Raw genomic sequence first — 20,060 nt, 5'->3', positions numbered from 1 at the left:
GGCTGCACCTGTGACTGGGACTCTTGGTTGGTCGCCACTGCCATTCCCTCAGGTACGGTGGGACGGGGTCCTGGCTGGTGAGGTGCTGCCCAGCCCTACCCCACGGCACTGCACTCAGCGCCCCGGCCCCCCGGAGCAGCCAGCCCCTGCTGCTCCCTGACTCCATGGTGGGTGCTCTGGAAGGGCCTGGCCTCCTGCCTGCGCCTGGCCCAGCCTAGGGAGAAGGGAGGGCACAGCCACGGCATGAGTGCGGGTGCATGTGTGTGCACAGGGGATGGTCAGGTAGCACAGCACGTGGTTTGGGCAGTTGGTGAAGCCACCAGCACCTACGGCTGTCATGATGTTGCCAGCATAGCATCAGAGCTAGGTCTAGTTTTGTTTGTGGGCATTGTTCAGCCAGCCATCAGGAGCGCATGTTTGCACAGGTGTGCGCTTGTTTAAGTGCCAGACCCATGCCCATTAGGTGCTAGGCGCTGTCTAGCTGTCACAGCCGAGCCCTCCCCACAACTGTCTATAGGGGAAAGAACCTGGGACATCAGATAAATAGATACTATTTGTGTGTGTGTGTGTATATATATACACACACATACACACACACGCATATGCTAGCGAGCACCTAAATCAAGTGCAACACCTACTCTCTAATGGTAGCAAAGCTGCATTTCTATGCTGCTTTACCTCGCACCCAGCACCCAGCAAAGAGGTTTGCCAACTCTGTAGGGATTCAAAACATTGCTGCTGCAGGGAAAGGCATTTCCCCTATGTCGTCCTCTCAGGGAATGTAGTTAATTGATCTGCTCCTCCCCTGGGCTTCCTGCTCCTCCAGGTAAAACTGCTGCCTGCCTGCCTGCCTACACCAGCGCTGCTGGCAGCTGATGGTGCTGCTCCCACAGCAGGCACCCTCACGCTGCTGTTCTCTGAGAGGCTCTCAGGAAGCCACCCCTTTTTTGAGGACTGGTACAGGCCACGTGCACAGGGCAGTGATGCAGATGCGAGTGTTTGCTTGTAGGTGATACACGCCACAGCCTGTACTCCATCATCCTGCTACGTGTGTGTTGTTTCACACCTCCCTGGTGTGTTACATTAAAGTTCAGTCCTTGAGTGTGATGTTTGATCTCTTTTGCAGGTACCTGACCGTTGCCTGGATCAGCTCACTACCAACTTCCAAGAGACAAGCATCCTGACACCAGGACCTCGCGCTGCTGGGCTGGGATGAGACTGCTTGGCTCCCTTGAGAGCTCTGTGCTTTGCTGAGGGATGCCAGAGATGACACCAAAAGCTGGGTGATCTGCTCACACCTGGCAAATAAGGTAAAGAGGATGGTGGGAGTTATCAGAGTAAGGTTGGCTCTGCAAGTGTAGTTGGAGGGTTTCCTGGAGGTGCTCTTGGGCATTCTGAGTTCTCAGTCCTTAAACTCTGCAGACTGAAGCAGAGCAGCCCTGGGCATGGGCCTGTGGGGTTTGGTTCCTGCACAGAGAATTGCTTTGAGCTGTGCCCACGGCCCCTCTTGTCTGCCTCTGTACCTGCAGCTTCTGCAGCCACGCTCCTGTTCTCTCCCTTTCTTACCTTCCTTCCTCCCTCTTCCCTCCTTTCTCTCCTTCTTCCCTTACTTCCTCCTTGCCTTTCATTTTCCTTCCTTTCTCTCCTAATGGGGTGCCGCTTCCCTAGAGCCTCTTCCCTTACCACAACTCCACCCCAACAGACACAGACACCTCCAGTTGTTTAGTCCCTTTATTGTCACCCCACAGGGAACAGCTACATCCTCTGCACAGGCTTAATCCCCAGGATGTCGAATCCTTTGGCCATGACGGTGGCAGTGGCTTCGCACAGCAGCAGCCTCCACATGTTCACCTTCACGATCTGGCCTGCAAAACACCAACGGAGGAGCTGGAGCAGCTGCTCAGAACAACTAACGCTGCCTTCCCCAGGGAGACCCCATCCGCCCACAACCTGGGGCTAGGCACACTGAGCCCCCTCCTGTTCTCCGCAAGCCAGGCAGACTGACCAGCCCTCGTGTTTCCAGGTGCCTGGTTGCTTGCAACTGTCTACTCAGTCCTCCTGCTTCACAGGCAGATGATGACACAAGCTGTGCCAGCCACCTTCAGTCCTCCCACATGGACAACACTTGTTCTGCAGCAGCAAGTAGTGTGACAACGGCCTTCCCAGCACAGGGAAACATCCCGCAGATTGCTGTACCGTGACACAGGCACACGCAGTACCCCTAGGCTAACACTCACCACTCTGCCTGTCCTTCTCAACGCAGTAGCAGTTGTCGTAGAACTCTGTGAAGGTGGTGGCCAGCTCATAAAGGTAGTCACAGAGCGTGTGCAATAACAAGTCCTCCAGGATCTTCTGCAAGATCTCAGGGAACCTCAGGATGCACTTGCCCAGCTTCCACTCCTTCTCATGGTCAAGGATGAGCACCTCCTCGCTGGCTGCCTTCCGCAGCATCTGCTCGTCAATATTGGCCAGGCGAGCAATAGCCCTGAAATGATCCAAAACACAGCCTGCTTGTGAGGGTCCTACTACTCAACCTGCCCCGGGGCCAGCTTACAGCTGGTCATGCGTTTGGCCTGTCTCAGGGCTAGCACAAGCCACCCACTGATCTCCTCACTTGCCCAGTCCTGGGTTACCAGGCCAGAAAAGAGCAATCAGCCCTGGGAACGCACGGGGAGGCGCAGCCTGTGGAGCGATCCTGCAGGCCACTGCAGAGGAAGAGGGAGGGATGTGCTCTGGGCATGTGCGTCGGCAAGGTCAGCTGATGCTGCCAAGCAAACCAGGGCTCAGAGTGTGGGGTACGGTGACACCTGAGGTGAGAAGCTGCTGGAACACAGGCTCACCCCTCTCCAACCACCTAAAACCTCTAATGGAATTACCAGAAACTCCCACAGTTCCCTCCCTGCTAACTAAAAGCCTGGGATGCATGTTGCACAGAGGAGCCCTGTTTCAGATAGCAGAGGACACCATTTCCAATGACAAATAAAATCTTGCCTATGGGGCATACCAGTGTAGCTTGCTTCTCTTACCAACTACCCCTAACAACACTAAGCAACCCCTTTCCCCACATCTCCCTTTGCGGTAAAGAAGCAGAGAGCATCAGAAACCAAGTCCAAGCGACTCCCAGCACACTCAACCTACCTGATCCGTGTGAAGGCATACAGCAAATACGCAGCTGTGTTTCCTCGGTCATCCAGCATCTTGTCGAAGGAGAATACGTAATCGTTTAGTCTGTTGTGGGAGAGATCTGCATATTTAATACATCCAAAAGCAACTGACGTCTGGGCAGCTTTCAGCTCTTCTGCCGTGAGGACCTGTTGCAATTTCAAAACAGGTAACAGTCATGAGGAAGAATGCTACGTTGGCATCACAAACCACAACATGCAGCCTTGGCCACTCAGCACAGCTCAAGAGGAAAACCCAGGCTGTGAGGGGATTTTACCCACACAGTACTCAGTGAAAGGCTCCCACCCACTTCTCCACCTCGAGACACCACATAACCCTTTATCTGCCCCTCATTTCTCCTGCAATCAAATGGCACTGCAGCCCTGCCCAGGTAAAGGCTGACTCCCTCTAGTCCCGCAGGACTTCTGTGCCCCATGATGCCATACAGGTTTCACGCTCATACTGTGCTCCTGCTTCTTACAAACTGCGCATACACATAACAAACACTTGGCCCTCCTACCCTTATAGAGCATTTTGGGCGGTCCAAACACTCACAAAACCCCTCTCTGGTAGAACAGCACCCTGTCAGCATGGCAAAGCACTTTGTGTCTGACTCATTTGAGCCCTTGGGAGATTTTCAAGGTGTTTTTTTTTCTGTGCCTCCTCGTGTTTCTGTTTAAAAAGGGACCTTTCACTTTCACCCTACACTGCACAGCACCAAGGAGCTACACTTCCCAATTCCACTGCCTCACACAGTGCTTGGACAGAGTTTGGTCCTTCTGTTCCATTCCACGTCCCACACTGTCCAGTTCTCTCCAGGCCATCAGGATCCAAGACAGACAGAAATCTCATTAAGCAAAGCGCTTCCAGCAAACTCAGCCACAGCCCCCAAGGGAAAGGGTGGAAGCCTGATGCCAAAGCCCCCCGCAGATCCCCAACCATCCATCACCAGAAGTCACCGCTAGCCCAGCAGGCCAAGGCTGCAACTTTATATTCTGCCACCACCTCCTGTATCCTGGGGGAGTCACCACTGTTGCCATCACACCAGTGAGACCTGATGGTACCTGCAAGGCCAGCTACCCTGCCAGGCCCTGCTCTCCTCTCCCGCCTCAAAAAGCTCTGCAGTACCAGCCAGAGGCCAGCGTGCTGCCTGCAGCTCACATTTTCTCACTGCTATGTACTCAGGGATGCTCTTCTTTCCCCATGACAGCACCTCGCCCAAACTGCCATCAAATAATCACACTGATTGTGTGCACAACCCACGGTATTTCCTGGGTGGTTTGGTGGTGTCCATATTCTCAGCTCACACCCAGAATGCAGAAGCCGTAAGTCTGTGAACAAATCTGGGAGTTCTCAGGAAAGATAAGCAATTTGTCACAACTACCTTGTCCCGTTCCTTGTCTTTCAGCTTGTCCATGGCTCGTTTCAGCCCTTCTTCCAGCAGATCTATAAGACGCACTGTATCCCCCGAACGAGTTTTGAACTTCTTCCTGAAAACACACAGCTAAAATGACCATGTGCATAAGAGGCAAAACACTCCCACAAAACATGGGAATCTCAGAGAACTGTCCCAGTTCCAGACATTAGGCAGGACACAGTACCAGTGCCTGACCCCTGCCCAGCACAGCAAGTCACCTTTACTTTTATAACAAAGCTACAGCAAAACCACCCAGTCCGCAATGGCATGTGACCGTCAGAGTGCACTGGTTTAGCCACACCTTCACAGAGACACAAGAACAACTCTGGTGCACAAGGGTCTGGCTTACAGACCAGGACACAGAGGTTCTTTTCCCAACGTTCATTTCGTCCACCATGAGGCAGGTAGACAACAATGGAAAACATGGCCTTCACCGTTGCCATCTCCCAGTATTCACATCAGCTTCCACTGCACTTTCACCAGCCATTCCCAGTGCCCCTCCCCAAATGCCAGGCAGCAGAAGCCAGGCCCAAGACAGAACCTGACCACAGCACCAGTGACTATGTGGATCAAGGACCAGACACACAATGAAATGACACAGTTACGAGTAACAGCATGTGTGTGGTACTTTTTTTTTTTTGGCATGCCACAAACATACTTGTCAACAAACAAGAGCAAGTCTTCTCTATTCACTCAAACAACCTCTTCAGAGCACATATAGAGGAAAAACTACATCCAAAGACTTACTTGTCTTCTCCCAGCACCACTCCGAACGCGGCATGGGCCACTCTGGTTACTTTAGGATCATACCAGCCGATCATCTGTCCAGCTGCAAACACCGTTTGTAAATGCACCGACTGCAAGGAACAAACACCAACAACTGGTTCTCAACCCATTCCTCCAGGTATAGTTTTTTCCCCAGCTTTATCTCCTTCACAATGCTGCTTTCACAATGAGACTTAAAATGTTTCTAGCTCCACAGAAAAATTCCACTTCAGAAAGTTCAACCTTTCAAAGAGTTTTCCCGGCTTAAAGAAGCAGAAACCGGCAAATTCCCATCACTGCTCTGACACAGAGCTGACAACCTTGCATTTCCTCAGGTAAGGAGAGACCCAAGTATAAGCAGTACAAATCTCATTCCAGATCTATTGAGATTTAGGCTTAACCCACCTCCAGTGGTAACTAGGTCTCTCCCTAATCAATCAGTTAGAGGGGCTCTTCATGGAGACCACCAGCCACCAAACTAGATTCACCACTACACTGATAAGGACAAGAGTACATATACCACACTAAAAACCCTATGGCATTCTACCTATGTTATTGTTGCATTTAACACACTTTCTGATAATCTGTACCAGCAGTGACAGCAGAGGTTGGCATACTCACCTGGCCGCTATCGACAACATAAATAAGGATGTCAGCGTTCTCTTCGCACAGCCTGTGTTTAAGAGCAGCTAAGTCAGATGTGTCGTACGTGTAACCTCCGTCCGATTTCATGATTGTCAACGGGACAGGGAAACCTGGGACAAAAACAATCTTCCGGCCATCATCGACTTGGACAAATCCTAGAAAAGCAATGGAAAACATCCTGTGTTGTATTGAGTGGGGAGGTTTGTGGGCTAGCACAGGCAGAAACACTTGCCTTCCCGCATGCTACCAGAAAGAAAAGGCCATACACTCATATTATCAAATAATTAATGGCTCAAAATATGAAAAAAACTAAATGAGAACTCCCTCGTCAAGCAAGTAACATTCTGTACTGCACTTCCAACTCACACTATGCACAAGGAAGCAGATCTGTACAGATCTGGCCTTACCAGAAGAGACCTAATTGATTTAAAAACTCCTGTCACTGGCATCCCAATCCACCTTTACAGCCACAAAAACAGCATCACAAAGTATGGCATTAAAGGCAGCAGAAACTGTACGGAGATGCAACAAGGCATCAAAGTCTTTCAGAGATAAGGCTAGTCAGAACACTTCAGATGGTGAGATTCAACAACTGCCAAATCCAGACAGGAAACACATAAAACCAGAGACTTGTTATGGTCCATTTGGCTTCTTGCCCATCTCAAAGTCAACAAGATCCAAAAATGCCACTGTCTTCACAGAGATTTCTGAGACAAAGTTCCCATAAAGGCACAACATTAAGACCAGGAAGTCTGTCATATATCGCTCCTTGACTACTAAGGATACAATAAAATCCAGTAGTACCTCATGCTATTGCCTACAAATATCACAGACAAACTGCTTTTGGTGTCAGCAAGGAAGATTCAAGCTTTCTGGAATGAAACATACAAGAATCAATTCTGCTAATGCTCCTCTGGGAGGAAACGCCACAAAAGATCCACTCAGGAAATGTGGCTGAGAAAAAGAGCAAGGGTGGGGAACATGCAACTTCAAAAACATCAGTCCTAAGCCTCGCTCAAGAAGGGTGAGGTTATCTCGCTCATCCTGACAGCTGCAGAATTTCTGACTCGGAGACCAAAAGCCTCACCTTTATCTTCAAATTCTTTCACGATGTCTTTCATCATCTCGTGGTAGAACGATTCCCCTCTCTCTATGAGTGTGATGTCCAAACAGTTGTAGATTTTCTGGAACTCTTGAGGAAGGAAACAGAACAAAATACTTCCATTAAATGCACACAGTGGAAATTAGTGGCATATATTTACCAATGGGCACAGCAAGTCCCTAAAGGCATTTTCCATCTCTTGGTAAAGCCATCAGACTAGGACTCAGGAGACAAAAGATTTAGCTGAAAGCCTCCACAGACAGCCAAGTACTTTGGTTGTATCAGCTTTTTTCTTTAAGCTTCTCATAGCAGTGTGGCAGTGATTTTCAAAGAAAACTAGAGGATGGACTCAAACATAAAGGTGAGGAAAGCCACACTGTTCTCCTGCTGAGACATGTTTCCGAATCTGGCAAAGTCACCTTTCCGCGACACGTCACAGATCAGTTCCCATGCTTTAATGAAGTCTGGGTTTTTGCTCTGCAGCAGCACCACACATTGGTAGGCACGTTTCTTAAATTCCTCCTCTGTGTCAAACCTCCTCTTGGATTCCTATGGTAAAACAGACTACATGAAAAAGCACCTCTTTCTCCCCTGAAACAAGCTAACATTCATACAGGCTCTCCAAGCATACTCATCTCAAAAGATAGAGAGGCAGCATGCTTATAAAGTCCTTTAATCATGCCCCATACATACAACTCAATACCAGATACTGCAATTCTTACCCAGTGGCAGGTTGTTGCAATGATCTATTAACAGTGATTCAATTCTTTTGTTTCTCCAAAACTACGCTGCAATTTGTAAAGCTCCTCAATCTGCTTTTCAGATGTTGACATAAATACCACACTTATTTGCTACAAATACCTTGTAAAAAGCTTGGAGATCCCCAATGGGAGGAGAAACAGTTAAGTAATCTGGAAATTTGTCTTGGAGGTGAGCAATGAGCATTCCAAACTGGGTGCCCCAATCTCCTAAATGGTTTAACCTTGAAGCAATCAAAGAGCACAATAATAATGATTTCTCAAACGTATGCTTTAAAATACACGCATTTAAAAAATATATATTCTAAAAGAAGAAACACACATAATATCAGAAATCAAAAACAGGTAAGACCCCCCAATTTCACTGTAATGAAGCTGGTGCCCATCTTGATTCCTAACCCTGCTACACTTGCTCAGCTTAGTATCTTACTACACATAAAGGATTATTTGTTATGTGCTTATAAAAAAAGACCAATACAAACCAAAGCATAGAGACAGGTATTGCATAAATTTAGTCAAACAAGCCCACCCCACCCAAAAGTCGACTCTCACCTCAAAACATCATAACCTGCAAATTCGAACAGTCGGCACATACTTTCTCCAATGATAGTAGACCGCAGGTGGCCAACATGCATCTCCTTTGCAATGTTAGGAGATGAAAAATCCACCACCACCTTAGACACAGTACCAAAGGAAAAAATGAATAAAAGGCAGCAGTCATTACCACACCCCATGTGTTTAATCTGGGTTTTGCTGGGGAGGGGGAGCAGGGGAAAAAAGGCTCGCCTCCGCTGACCCTCACATCCTCTTTGCTGCCAACAGCACACAGCAACAGAGAAGGCCCAGCGGGGACGCCAGAGCAGGCTTCCAGACTGGGGCTCTGCTGCAGCCGCCAGCAGAGGGTCAGGGATCACTCCCAGACTGACCTTGGCACAACACGCCGTCCCCGGGGAGCCCTGTCCCTCACCCACCAGAGACCACACCAGGTACACGTGGACTACCCCATGGCCCCCAGTCCCTAAGTCACATCCCATTTACTCCGCTGTAACAACCAGCTGACACGGACATCTGCTCAACAAATCGCTTCGGGGGGAATTTCAAAGCTACCTGCAGTCCAGCGCGTTTCATCTCTATGGGAGCAGAATGCCTATGCGCTTACTGCGGTACCTTTTTCCTTTTGCCAACAGCTGGTGGTTGAACTCCATTCATCAATAAACTGCTCAGCTGCTTCGATACAAAATCCTTTCTCAAGTGGACATTGATAAAACCTTTAGAGGAGAAAACCAGCAATGAGTGCTGGGGCTGCAGAAGTGCCTCAAACCACTTTTTGTTTCCTTCCCCCTTCGACTTCTGTTTCACAGAATCAAGGACAAGAGCATATGAAGTTAGCTTGACAAAACAAAAATTTTTTTCAGCAACAGGACAACAGAGTTGTCACTAGAAGACAATTTCTGTTCCCAGATTACAAGAGTCTGTTTCACACCACTACACCACTATAGCCTTTACTGTAAGAGTTAGATTCTGCAAGCTAGTCCACTGAATAACTCCTTTTTGCACACTGTCACTCAAACGTGAATTTATAAAAACATTCTTTTATGAGAAAACAAATGATCTTGCCAGGGCTTGCAGAATGCAAAAGCAAATCCTGCTTTGTCTCCTTTTTTTAAATTAATATCCTAAAATGTAGTTACACCTGGGATAATCCATGCTTGTGGAAAAACACTGGTTTAGTTCTCCTGCTTCACAGAGCTAATGAACGAGCTGCTGCCCAAGCACTTGAAGGGCTGTGCCATGTGATTTTTGTGTTTATGCTGCAGCCCTAAGGAATATGAGCCTTTGTATTTCTTCCTGGGTCACAGGGACAAAACAGATGCCGCAATTAATAACCTCCTTGCTACTCCAGCACCTCAGTGCTGAGAGGACAAGGTCTCCTCACCATACAAGCAACAGCAAGAAGGGCATATCGATTTTTCCTGTGATTTCATGATTGTGGCCTGATACGCATCACCAATATTTGAAGGGGAAAAGCTGGTCCCTTATGCTAATTAAAGGGCTCAGGATTGCACTTGCCAATTCTAATAGAGAGGTAGATTTTCTGCGGCTGCACAAGTCTGAGGGCTACAAAGCTCACCAAGACAGAAGAAGCTAGTTCACCCCATAACTGCAGTTTTAAATCACAAAATAGTTAAACTCAACTCAGCTTCCTTGATCACCATCCAGTATAAAATCGCCCTATCAGCTTTACAACATACAAAGTGTGTACCATGAAACTACCTTACCAGGACCGGCAATTTCAACCTTCTCAATGCATTCGTTGGCAGGAATATTTTTTGATATTGTCTCAGCGATTTCTCTTGGGCTAACCTTCTGTTCCTTGGTTTTGAGCAGTATCTGAAAGACAAGAAGAAGATCAAGTAAAATTCAATCCTCTAAAACATTCTACAGAGTGAAACAGAAAGCACAGATACTGCGGCATTGAAAGATCCTCATGATCCTTTAGCTTCATAATGCAGAGACACACACAAAGAAAAACATCTCTAGCAAATTTTACAGATTAGATCAGCTCTTTCTACACAGCAGAAGTCTAATTAGACCCAACATGTTCACTCCCTTCTGCTAAGGGCAATTAAAGGGTAGTCTGCATGTCAGAAGAAAATCTTCCAGGCCATTTTTCAAAACCTGTTAAGTGGTTTGGCAGATTTGTATTTCTCTAAGCTAGTAAAAGGGACAAACTCTTTAAAAATCAACATAGCTGGCACAGTCCTTCACATTGCTTCAAAATCCTGTTCATCAGTCTCACGGGTATCCTCAGCTCTGCCAGCATTTATATTTGAAGTTTTGAGCTGTGCCTACAGTATATGCTGAGTGTGGTTTCAGAGCAAGTCTGCTGATTTGTGATTAAGAGCAACCAAAGCAAACAGCCTTCAGTCCTACCTTAGACTCAAACTTGATAAATAAATAAATGAATAAATAAATAAAATCCAGCAACCCAAGCAACCAAAGATAATCCTAACACTGCCCCATTTTCTTCAAAGAGCATCAGAAAAACTGCTGGTAAAGTAGCTCTCCTTTTCCCTCCAGACATAAATGGCACACTGTGAGGAACTCCAATGACACGGTGCAAGTTCACATACAATGATAGAATCAGAATGGTTTAGGTTGGAAGGGACCTTCAAAGATCATCTAGGCCGCAATTTCTCTGCCCACTCCCAAAGCATCTTCTCACATAGCTTTTTGCAAATCTTAGAAAAACACCCTTTAGGAGGATTCTGTGGGCTAGCCCAACCCGTCCCTCGCAAAACACTACATTCACACTGTATAAAATTACCACAACTACTTGTTTTTGAGCACATGATTTTCCATTCTTACTGCCACATGTTTGAAAACAGTCTATCACCTCCTGCCCATCAAGGCCACAAAGAGCACGTACCTCTTCGTCAATTCGGAATTTGCACTCACTGCTGCTTGTATTTGCTAACTTGCAGTCTGCTGCAAAATGTGACCTCTACTTAAGTTTCAGCTTCCTGTTCAACCTGCCATACAGTTGATCATAACAGGATCCTTACAAGATGGTAAAGGCTTAGAATGGGCAAGAAAAGAAAACCTCTGTAGCCTTTAATGCTACTCAAAGTGCAAATTACAGGAAAAATAAATGCAAAACCAGATTACGGGCATGTTACACCAGATTACAGGCATGTATCTGAACCATTCCAAAAACAGTCACCATACTCCTATTACTCTAAGGAGCAAGCAGAGCTCCTGGCTCAAACCGCAGGCATTAATATGCTAACGAGCTCCCAGGAAAACAATATGCATTTGTGAAGGCTGTTTCCACATCGGCGCATTGCAGGGAGAGGTTGCTGCCTGGCACGTACTGCGCAGGGGACACCTTGGGGTAGCAAGGCTCTACGGGGAGACGTGCACCACAGCCAAGTCCCTAAAACTTAGGCCGACGGAAAGTACATAACCTGCTGCTCTCAGAGGGAAATGACTGCACTGCATCCCCTGGCTCTGCTGCGCTGATACGCTCTGAGTGTGCTGCATGTGCGAGTATTGCCAAGCTCAGGCCCAGCTTAAACGGCGTGCCTTTCCAGGGAACAAAGTCTATAGCCAAGCCCAGTACTAGGAACCCTTATTCCCCATTACAGCTGACAATCTGCAACCTGAAACCCTGGCTTGAAGGGGACTGCTCAGAGTTATGCGAACAACATCAACACTGGGAAGCCAGGACTGCTCGAGAATCCCAACCGCGACTTAATTGGGGTAAAGCAGCGGTCAAAAAAATGGCAAAGCTCTGAAAGCCCATGTCAGTGCAGTCACCCAGGGTGCTCCTCCAGTCACAATATGCTAACGAGACCAAGGGAAGATGACACGTATTTGTGAGGGCTGTTTCCGCCTTGGCACTTCACACCAGGAGCCTGCTGGCTGGCACGTATCGATGCTGCCCGGGAGTCAAACTCATTGTGCCAGGAAAACAGACATAGCGGCTGCAGATGACAACCTGGGAGAGTAAAATTCCATGCGTGTCCCTGCAAGTTCGATGTCAAGATTACCAGTCTAGCAGATTAATAAAGGAGAATAGACAACAGAACACTTGAAAAAAAAATGTTGCTTCTGTTGAGATTGCAAAATAAAAGATTTGTAATTACAAAGAGTCTATTTACTCAAAGGCATCAATGCATTGAAAGTTCGGGCACTTTAGCACCTACGCTACAATGCACTACCTTCTTTCTCCCCCACCTTCTGGTTTTACTTCAGCACAGTCCCAGCCCACTGAGCAACTCCTGAAGTGTCTCTGTTTGGGTCATCTTTGGCCAAATATCTTCCAGAAAGCAGCAATGCCATAATTTTCAAAGTAACTGTTGATACTAGCCAGGTTAAAAACAACCCGTTCCTTCCTTTCCACACGCTTAACAGGTGTTCTGTAAAGTGGAACTATTCTTACAGTTGCTTGAAAACCTCCAAGATCAGAACATCATAAAAAAATCCCCATGTTTCCTGCCTTTTGCTCAGTTAAAAGAAAATATAGATGCCACCAACCATAAATATGCGGATGCCCACACAGCCTCCCCTCAGCAAATGCTTGGATAACAACAGCCAATAGGACAGGAACATGAGCACAAAAAGTGTGTGGAATAGTGCACTCAAATCCGTCTGAAAGAGCATTTGTCACAAAACTGAAAATGCTTGAAGGAACACAACAACAATCAGCCAAATTCAGCTGTAACCAGGTAATTAACAAGACACTTTTGAAACAAAAGAGTCAGCTAGAGCAGTGCAAAGGACGGTGCCTTGGCTGGACACTGTGAGAAGGTGCTTCACGCGCACCACAGCCTCTGCGCAGGCCCGACAGTGACCTGTGCCACCAGGTGCCGCGAGTGGCCCGCGCCGGAGCTCGCGGGGGGCAGTTCAGGATGCGGCACGCAGGGACCCACGCCCCACTCGGGTGCACAGGGGAGCGCCCGGGCCCCTTCTCACTGCCGTGTGCGTTAGTGGGCGGTAGGAAGCTGCAGCACCCACACCAACAGGAGGAACCCACGCTCCCAGAGACGGGGCGCCTGTTTGTGACCCACCTGCCCTGTGAGAAGGAGGGGTGTGCACATAACTGTGCAAATGTGTGTGGGGACATCATACTTTCCTGGCGTTACAGAGCGTTTAGAGATTTGTAGGTGTTTATCAACATTTTGTAACTGTCCAGAATTGTGATTTATTGTTTTGCTGATATTAGTTCCAAACATATAGCTCACTAATTGGTAGTTAATTGCACATCATTAGTACATCAATGCAGCACTTAAATCCTGATTTGATTTAGATCCCACGAACTGAGCAGTTTTTCTGCTTGACACACATGCAACTCTCATACCAGTCATCCAAACAGAGGCTTAAAGGTCTACTCTGTAAAGGCCAATGCTTCCCCTAAAATGCCATTAGATACTCACTGAATTCTCAGCCCACAGGCCTGCAACAAGCCTGATACAGGACCAATATTGCAATTCTCATTGTGCTGTCTATCATTTAGCATCCAACAGACAACATCCCCATTTTTTCCTCTTTGTAAGATCATTCAGATTTACCTGCGTTATGCCCATGGCACTGTTACACTGGTAATCCCCAAATTTGGGCTGCTGACTGGGCGTCACTACTAGTGGAGGGTTTTCTAAATCTGGGTAGGCAGCCTGAATAGCAGCTCCAAAGATCTCCTGAAGACAACTGTTGATATTAATCATGCTTTTTGCTGTTTTACTTCTTTCCTCTTGAAGGCTCTGAAAAAACAAAATCCAGAAGGCTAAATTCACAACATCTGAGGAGCCGTTACATCCCACTTTTTTCCTTGGCTGCCTGGCAAAGCATGGCTGACAGCTTTGGCTGACACCCCTAGGCAGAGGAGCAACATACAAAACATAAAAATCATGTGATTCACGAGCTGCTTCTCCCTTTGAACCTCCCAGCACAAACACTTCCCCTGAATGCAGGGCTGCTTTACTTCTCACACCTTTGTCAGTGATCCTGGTAGAGACCTCAGCCTTTACATGACTAGCCAAGATGTGACGGTGTGGGCTTACTAACCTACTGCCATTTTTCATAAAGTAGATTTCTGTTTAAGGAACCAAGAAATATCTGACGTGCCACCAACAATTAAGGCGTCAGAATGCAGAGTGAGCACGCTGTCACACATCACTAGCTGTAACAAACTGACATCATTTATTTAGCTTGTCTTAATGAGAACAAAGACACATGCTACAGCATTAATTCTTTATTCCCTTACCTTTCGAAGGAAATTTAACCGATACTTAAGTTTTGCGTTTTCGTCTCGCAACCCTTCCAAACTCGGGGAGACTCCCAAGCATCCAAAGTTCTTCAGACGCTCAATTTCTGCAGTTAACAACTTGATCTCGTTTTCCTGAAACGCAAATTAAATTGTCACACAGTAATTCTTCAAGTGGGAGGACAGAAGGTGAGGAGCTGCAAGATCTCAGATACAGTTCTAGTTTTGCTCATAAAGGTAACAGCAATGACATGTAAATTGAATAATTCCAAACAATTAACGTTTAAAGGTGGTTTCTATTTGTGACAAAAACAGTGATTCTGAAATATTCTTAGAAAAAGTCAGTGAGATAATAATCTCACTAATATCAAGATAGAAGTGCAAGAAAGACAACAGGTCATGCTAACAAAACACATTACCAAAATAAGCACTTTCTCCAGCTTTTTTAATCTAATAGACATGTCAAATGTTTTGACTCAAAATTTCCTAAAGCCTCCTTCAGCCAGTTTCACCATCTCACAGGCCCCAGTTTCTCTTCCAGAGGATGAAACCACAATCACTCACACAGCCCCAGCAAGCTCAAACGCCAACTGGAGACAGAAATGCCAAGAAGTACAGCATGCTGCTTCACAGGGGAATTCACAGGGCCATTCCTGCACCGTACGCTCACTTCCACCTCACCACACAACCTTTCCTTTCCTACCTCCAGCGTGGCTTCTCCCTTAAAACTGGCATAAGGCATTCAGAAACAATCAGGAATTTCAGGGGGACCTCTATGCTCCGAATAAACAAACTTCCCCGCGCTTCCCTATGCCCCTCCAGACTTCACAGCCCAGCACACCAGGCAAATGCTTCAATAGGCAGTCTTAGCCCAACGGTTGGAAGCTGCTGCAAGGAGCTGTAATTTTCCTCACCCCATTGCCTAAAGAAACCAAATATCTGAAACGTCACCTCTATTGTCCATCTTTTGTCCTCCCCGATAATAGGCTTTGTGCCCATCAGCCACAAACCTGGCTCACAAACAGCAGTCTGGAGGCTACTGAAAATTTAAGCGACTCAATGCGGCTATGGAGGAGAGGCAGCTAGAAGAGGCAGTGAGCGCACCCACCTTGGCTTGCCAGCCACTCATTCAAGCTCTCCTCTACCAGAATTCCCACACCAGAAGGCAGTTCAGGCTATTACTGTAGTCAAAGAGGCCACCGAACCTTAACAAAAAGGGCTCATTTACTTTGTTGCTCTTGAAACAATCAGAATATTTAATTAAGGAAAAAAATTGGGCCACCAAATCTTCTGGTCTTATATGTCCACCTGAACAACAGCTCCCATAAATGCCACTATTAACTAACTGCAGATGCTCAAAAAACCTAAGCTGAGCCAAAATCTTAAGATTGGGCTGTTTGTGGAGCAAGCTCAAAATGAGTGCTTTTGAGGTCATTCTTCATTTGCTCTTCAGCTTCCAGCACACTTTATAGCCTCAAGGTCTCTTCTGCTACAGCAGAACAGGATGCTTCCTGCAGGTTCAGATGTGAAGGAACAGGACTTCGAGGAAAAAAAACCCTTTATCAAAATGTCTGGTTTGGCATTTAGCCAACTAAAATAATTGAACAGCACAGCTGTATCTCAAAAATAACTCACTTCAAATAGTCCATCACAGCTTTTCCTTTTGCAGCCTATTCTTTTTTTAACCTAAGGCAGACGCCCCAAAAATCAGACTGTTTTTCTCTCACATACATATACCCCCATATAACCAACAGAAAATATATTTATTTTCAACTTTTCTTACTGGCCTGACCTGGTAGCATTTCTTGTAACAATGAGCAACCTGATCTAGTAGAAGATGTCCCTGCCCATGGCAGGGGGGTTGGACTAGATGACCTTTAAAGGTCCCTTCCAACCCAAACTGTTCTGTGATTCTATGATTCCATAACTTACAGACCCATTTGAAAAATTTTCAGACTGAACTTCGAGTTTAAAATAGCGCAAAAGAGATTTCATTGCATTATTTTGCAGTTGTTTCACTGCAAGTTTAGGTAAGCATTATCGCTACAAACTGACTGTGACATGCATAACTCATCGCCCCCCACTCTAGAATATGCTTTAAGAAGAGCACAAAGATATGTTCTACTCTTAATATCACACTATCTGTAAATTCTGTCTCCACCCAGCAAGTCACCACCTTCAGGACAGGTTAGTAAGTCAGACCCTTAGGAGAGTTTTGCATTGAGGACAAACATTGTCCAGATCCACAAATTTGCATTCTGCTTTTGAAATTAAAATCGCTACATATCCAAGCCAACAAGCAGCTCACATTTATTCCTCCTGCATTACAAGATTCCTCCAAAGCTATAGCCACTGAGATATTTCAGTACCATTGGCAAACTTTTCAGAACAGAAATTTGATTTGGATTTTCCTCCACAATCACAAATACCTCTGGCCAACCAAGTTAAGACTTGCAGGAGGTGAGATGACCAGTATCTTACTGGAGCTTCTTTCCATATTGTTAGAGTACAAGAGAGGATGAGGAAAGAGGTTTATCCACGTGCATGGCTGGAACCCAGAACAAGGGTTCTCAGGAATCACTGACCCCTGGGGCACACATCTGGCCCAAACGGCTTTTCCCTGGATTTGGCCAGGAGGTAAAAAACTCTTAAAACAGTGCCACAGTTCAATAAGTCTCATCTACTTCTTCCCCGCAACTGCACCAAAACAGTAAATTCACAGCACAGACACCTGCAGACAGGAGGCATTCAGGCTGGCCCCAATTCAGATTTGACCAAGCCCAACGCGTCAGCCCAGACTGGCACATCTTCCTATCGCGTTTTGTGCTCCTCTTCTGCAGAAAGTTTCAGCAGCAGTCTTTATGTTACTTGAGGGTGAACTGAAAGCAAAAGGTTTCACCACAGTGGTCCAGCTGCCTATCCCAATATTTCTGCTGCCATTTAAGTCTCCCTTTTTGTGCTCATCAACAGCTAATACAGATGATGAAACGAACTTTTCATTCAAAACCACCCAGCAGAAAAGCCTGAACTCAGCAATGATTACACTGACTTCCAGAATCGATGGGGTTAAGATCACAATAGCTGGGCTGGGAGAGCCGCACGGCTGAGTACCGCTAACAGCTCCAAAACTGGCAACATGGGCACCCTGGTTCATGGGCCAGTCAGGAGGGGAATGCCACCCACGACCCTCCTCTCTCTGGTGACCAGTGGGACGCGAGGAAATGGAATGAAGCCACATCAGGGGAAGTTCAGATTGGACATTAGGAAAAGGCTCTTCACTGAGAGGGTGGTCGGTCACTGGAACAGCCTCCCCAGGACACGGCATCAAGCCTGTCAAGAGTTCAAGAAGTGTCTGGACAGTCTTAGTCATAGGGTTTAGTTTCAGCTAGTCCTGTGATGAGCTGGGAGTTGGACTCAATGATCCTTATGGGTCCCTTCCAACTCGAGATATTCTATGATTCTATGACTCCCACACCCATAACCATGTTGCCAAGTTCGCCTGGAAACAGGTCTTTAGTCTTTAGATGTTCACGTATTATAAATGCCCCTTATCACATCAAACTGTGATAAACCTAATTCTCTAGCAAATCACCTATGAATGCTAGGTGATTATTAAAGGGGTATTATAAATTCTACATTCTTTCTGAAAAACAAACTACCACATTAAACTACAGATACCCCTTGTAACTCCTCTCTCAGTACCATCCAAGCGAGGAAGGGAGACAACACCAACATACCTCTGATCTACAAAACGTGTAACTGAGAAAGGAAGGAAAAAGCTGCTGTTCAGACCATAGTTTCACTCTCTGGATTATTCTACCTACATAGCCCTGGACATATCACAACTTGTCAGTAAAGGGTCATACCTGATGACCACCTCATGAGAAGCTGCGGGAATTACATGAGGCCATGCTGACATCTCCAAGGGCTCTTTGGTCAGCTGAGTACTAGAAATCTTCCCCTCACCTGTGAATACAAAAAAACTATAGCTTTTTCAATAGGACCAAAATCATCCTTACACTTTTCCTTAGCACATAAGAATGTGTTCCAAAGACCCCACTGAATTAACATGAAACTTGTATAAGCTTCTGTCTCTGAGCTTTAATGTGATAGAGCTTTTCTCCATCACATTTAAAAAAAAAACAAAGAAGAGAGAAAATGGCCTGAGAAAGCATGGCAAAGTGGTCACAGCACCTCTCTTCCTTCCCCTCCTTCTTGCCTCGGTTGCATGGTTTTATCTCCGCCAAGCCTTTGCTGAGCCAGCTCAGTGCAATAACTCGGGACACGCTCTTTGCTCTTTGTTGGGTTATTTTCCCAAAGTGCTAATGATTCCTGCCAGCCAGCTCACAGAGGGCTCCAGGGCATGCTGGAGCTGGCACCAGGGAGCATGGTGGCTGGGAGTGAGGTGATGGGTAAGTTCAGGCTCAGTAATTCCACATGGCCTCCTTCAGCCTCCTGGAGTTTAAGAGCTGAACACTGTCCCTCTTGCTTTGCTTCAGGGTGACTGGAATTTGTTTATGGACTAAAGACCAGATAGCAGCAACAGCAAGGGGAGAACCACCTTGCCAGAATACCCGAGATGCCCTTCCTCTCCTAGCAGCCCCAAAGGAGAAACGCAAAAACAAAAGCAAAAAGGAGTTGCAGAGATTCAACAGTCAGATTTATTATTTTATGGCAATGCTTACTGTATATTTGAATTGTGAGTAGAAAACATACCGAAAAGTTGCTTAAGAACACATGTACGGTAGGGAAAAAACCACAAGCCAAATGTCCAGAATCTGTCAGTGACATGCTCTTGAGGCAATATTTGAGATGTTAACCTGTAAGATTCAAAGTTTTCCTGAAGCTGCCTCTACACTCTACTGTCAATATCAGTCATTAGCTAGGACAAACTTGACAGTTGGATTATTCTTTTTAGTCACTGAAAAGGGAAAGGGCCGTCACCATCTTTTTCCCCAACCCTAAACACCTTATGGCTGCAATAATCCTGTTTGAGAAAGCCAGGACTGCCGTCCGCATACCTGCCCTCCAACGGGTCCTCTGAAAGTGCTTCCCTGGCTGCTCTGGGCTCCAGGACCCACCGGACCCGGTGCGGCCCCTCCCGAGGGCGGGACACCCTTCTGCCCATCGCCCCGCCTGGCCAGCAGGGCGATCCTTGCAAGGCAACCACAGCCAGCTAAAGTAACAAAAAACTAGGGCAATAACACACAAACCGGGTTTGACATCTTCCTGTTGCCTTTTTTTTGGAAGTTTTTTGCAGAAGTTCATCTTGAACCCTCAGCCTCGCTGAGAAGTGCCATGAGCTGAACCACGCCCCCGACCTCACGACACAGGCTCTCAGGAACGAGAGACTGCTTTTACTCTACTTTTGGTCCCAAGAGAAACGAAAGAAGCTGAGGAAGGCGCTCCAGCCCCTGCCCGCTTTCTGCCCTCCCGCCCGAGGCC

The 20,060-nt window shown here is 46.7% G+C and overlaps 2 protein-coding genes across 2 annotated transcripts in view; one reads left to right on the top strand and one right to left on the bottom strand.

Annotated features, from left to right (window-relative positions):
* LOC104076941 (rho GTPase-activating protein 7-like) overlaps positions 1-1,184 on the top strand; it is a gene marked incomplete at its 5' end in the record, with an annotated part of 16,281 nt that extends 15,097 nt beyond the window's left edge. The window contains 2 exon segments of the mRNA XM_009577977.1: positions 827-957; positions 1,127-1,184. Coding sequence (XP_009576272.1) covers positions 827-957; positions 1,127-1,184 — 189 coding nt within the window.
* A 531-nt stretch (positions 1,185-1,715) lies between these two features.
* Positions 1,716-14,762, bottom strand: RARS (arginyl-tRNA synthetase; the record flags this gene model as incomplete). Its single annotated transcript, XM_009577976.1, has 14 exons — positions 1,716-1,865; positions 2,238-2,485; positions 3,139-3,311; positions 4,547-4,652; positions 5,327-5,436; positions 5,966-6,144; positions 7,077-7,181; positions 7,511-7,640; positions 7,953-8,073; positions 8,402-8,523; positions 9,017-9,117; positions 10,129-10,240; positions 13,924-14,112; positions 14,616-14,762. Coding segments are annotated over 14 exons (1,953 nt in total), but the record flags the coding sequence as incomplete, so codon positions are not given.
* Positions 14,763-20,060: the final 5,298 nt, after the last annotated feature.

The sequence above is a fragment of the Fulmarus glacialis genome, unplaced genomic scaffold, assembly GCF_000690835.1.
Source record: "Fulmarus glacialis isolate BGI_N327 unplaced genomic scaffold, ASM69083v1 scaffold26185, whole genome shotgun sequence".
Taxonomy (NCBI): Eukaryota; Metazoa; Chordata; class Aves; order Procellariiformes; family Procellariidae; genus Fulmarus; species Fulmarus glacialis.
Note: the sequence above shows the minus strand (reverse complement) of the source record. Positions and strands in the feature narration are given on the sequence as shown.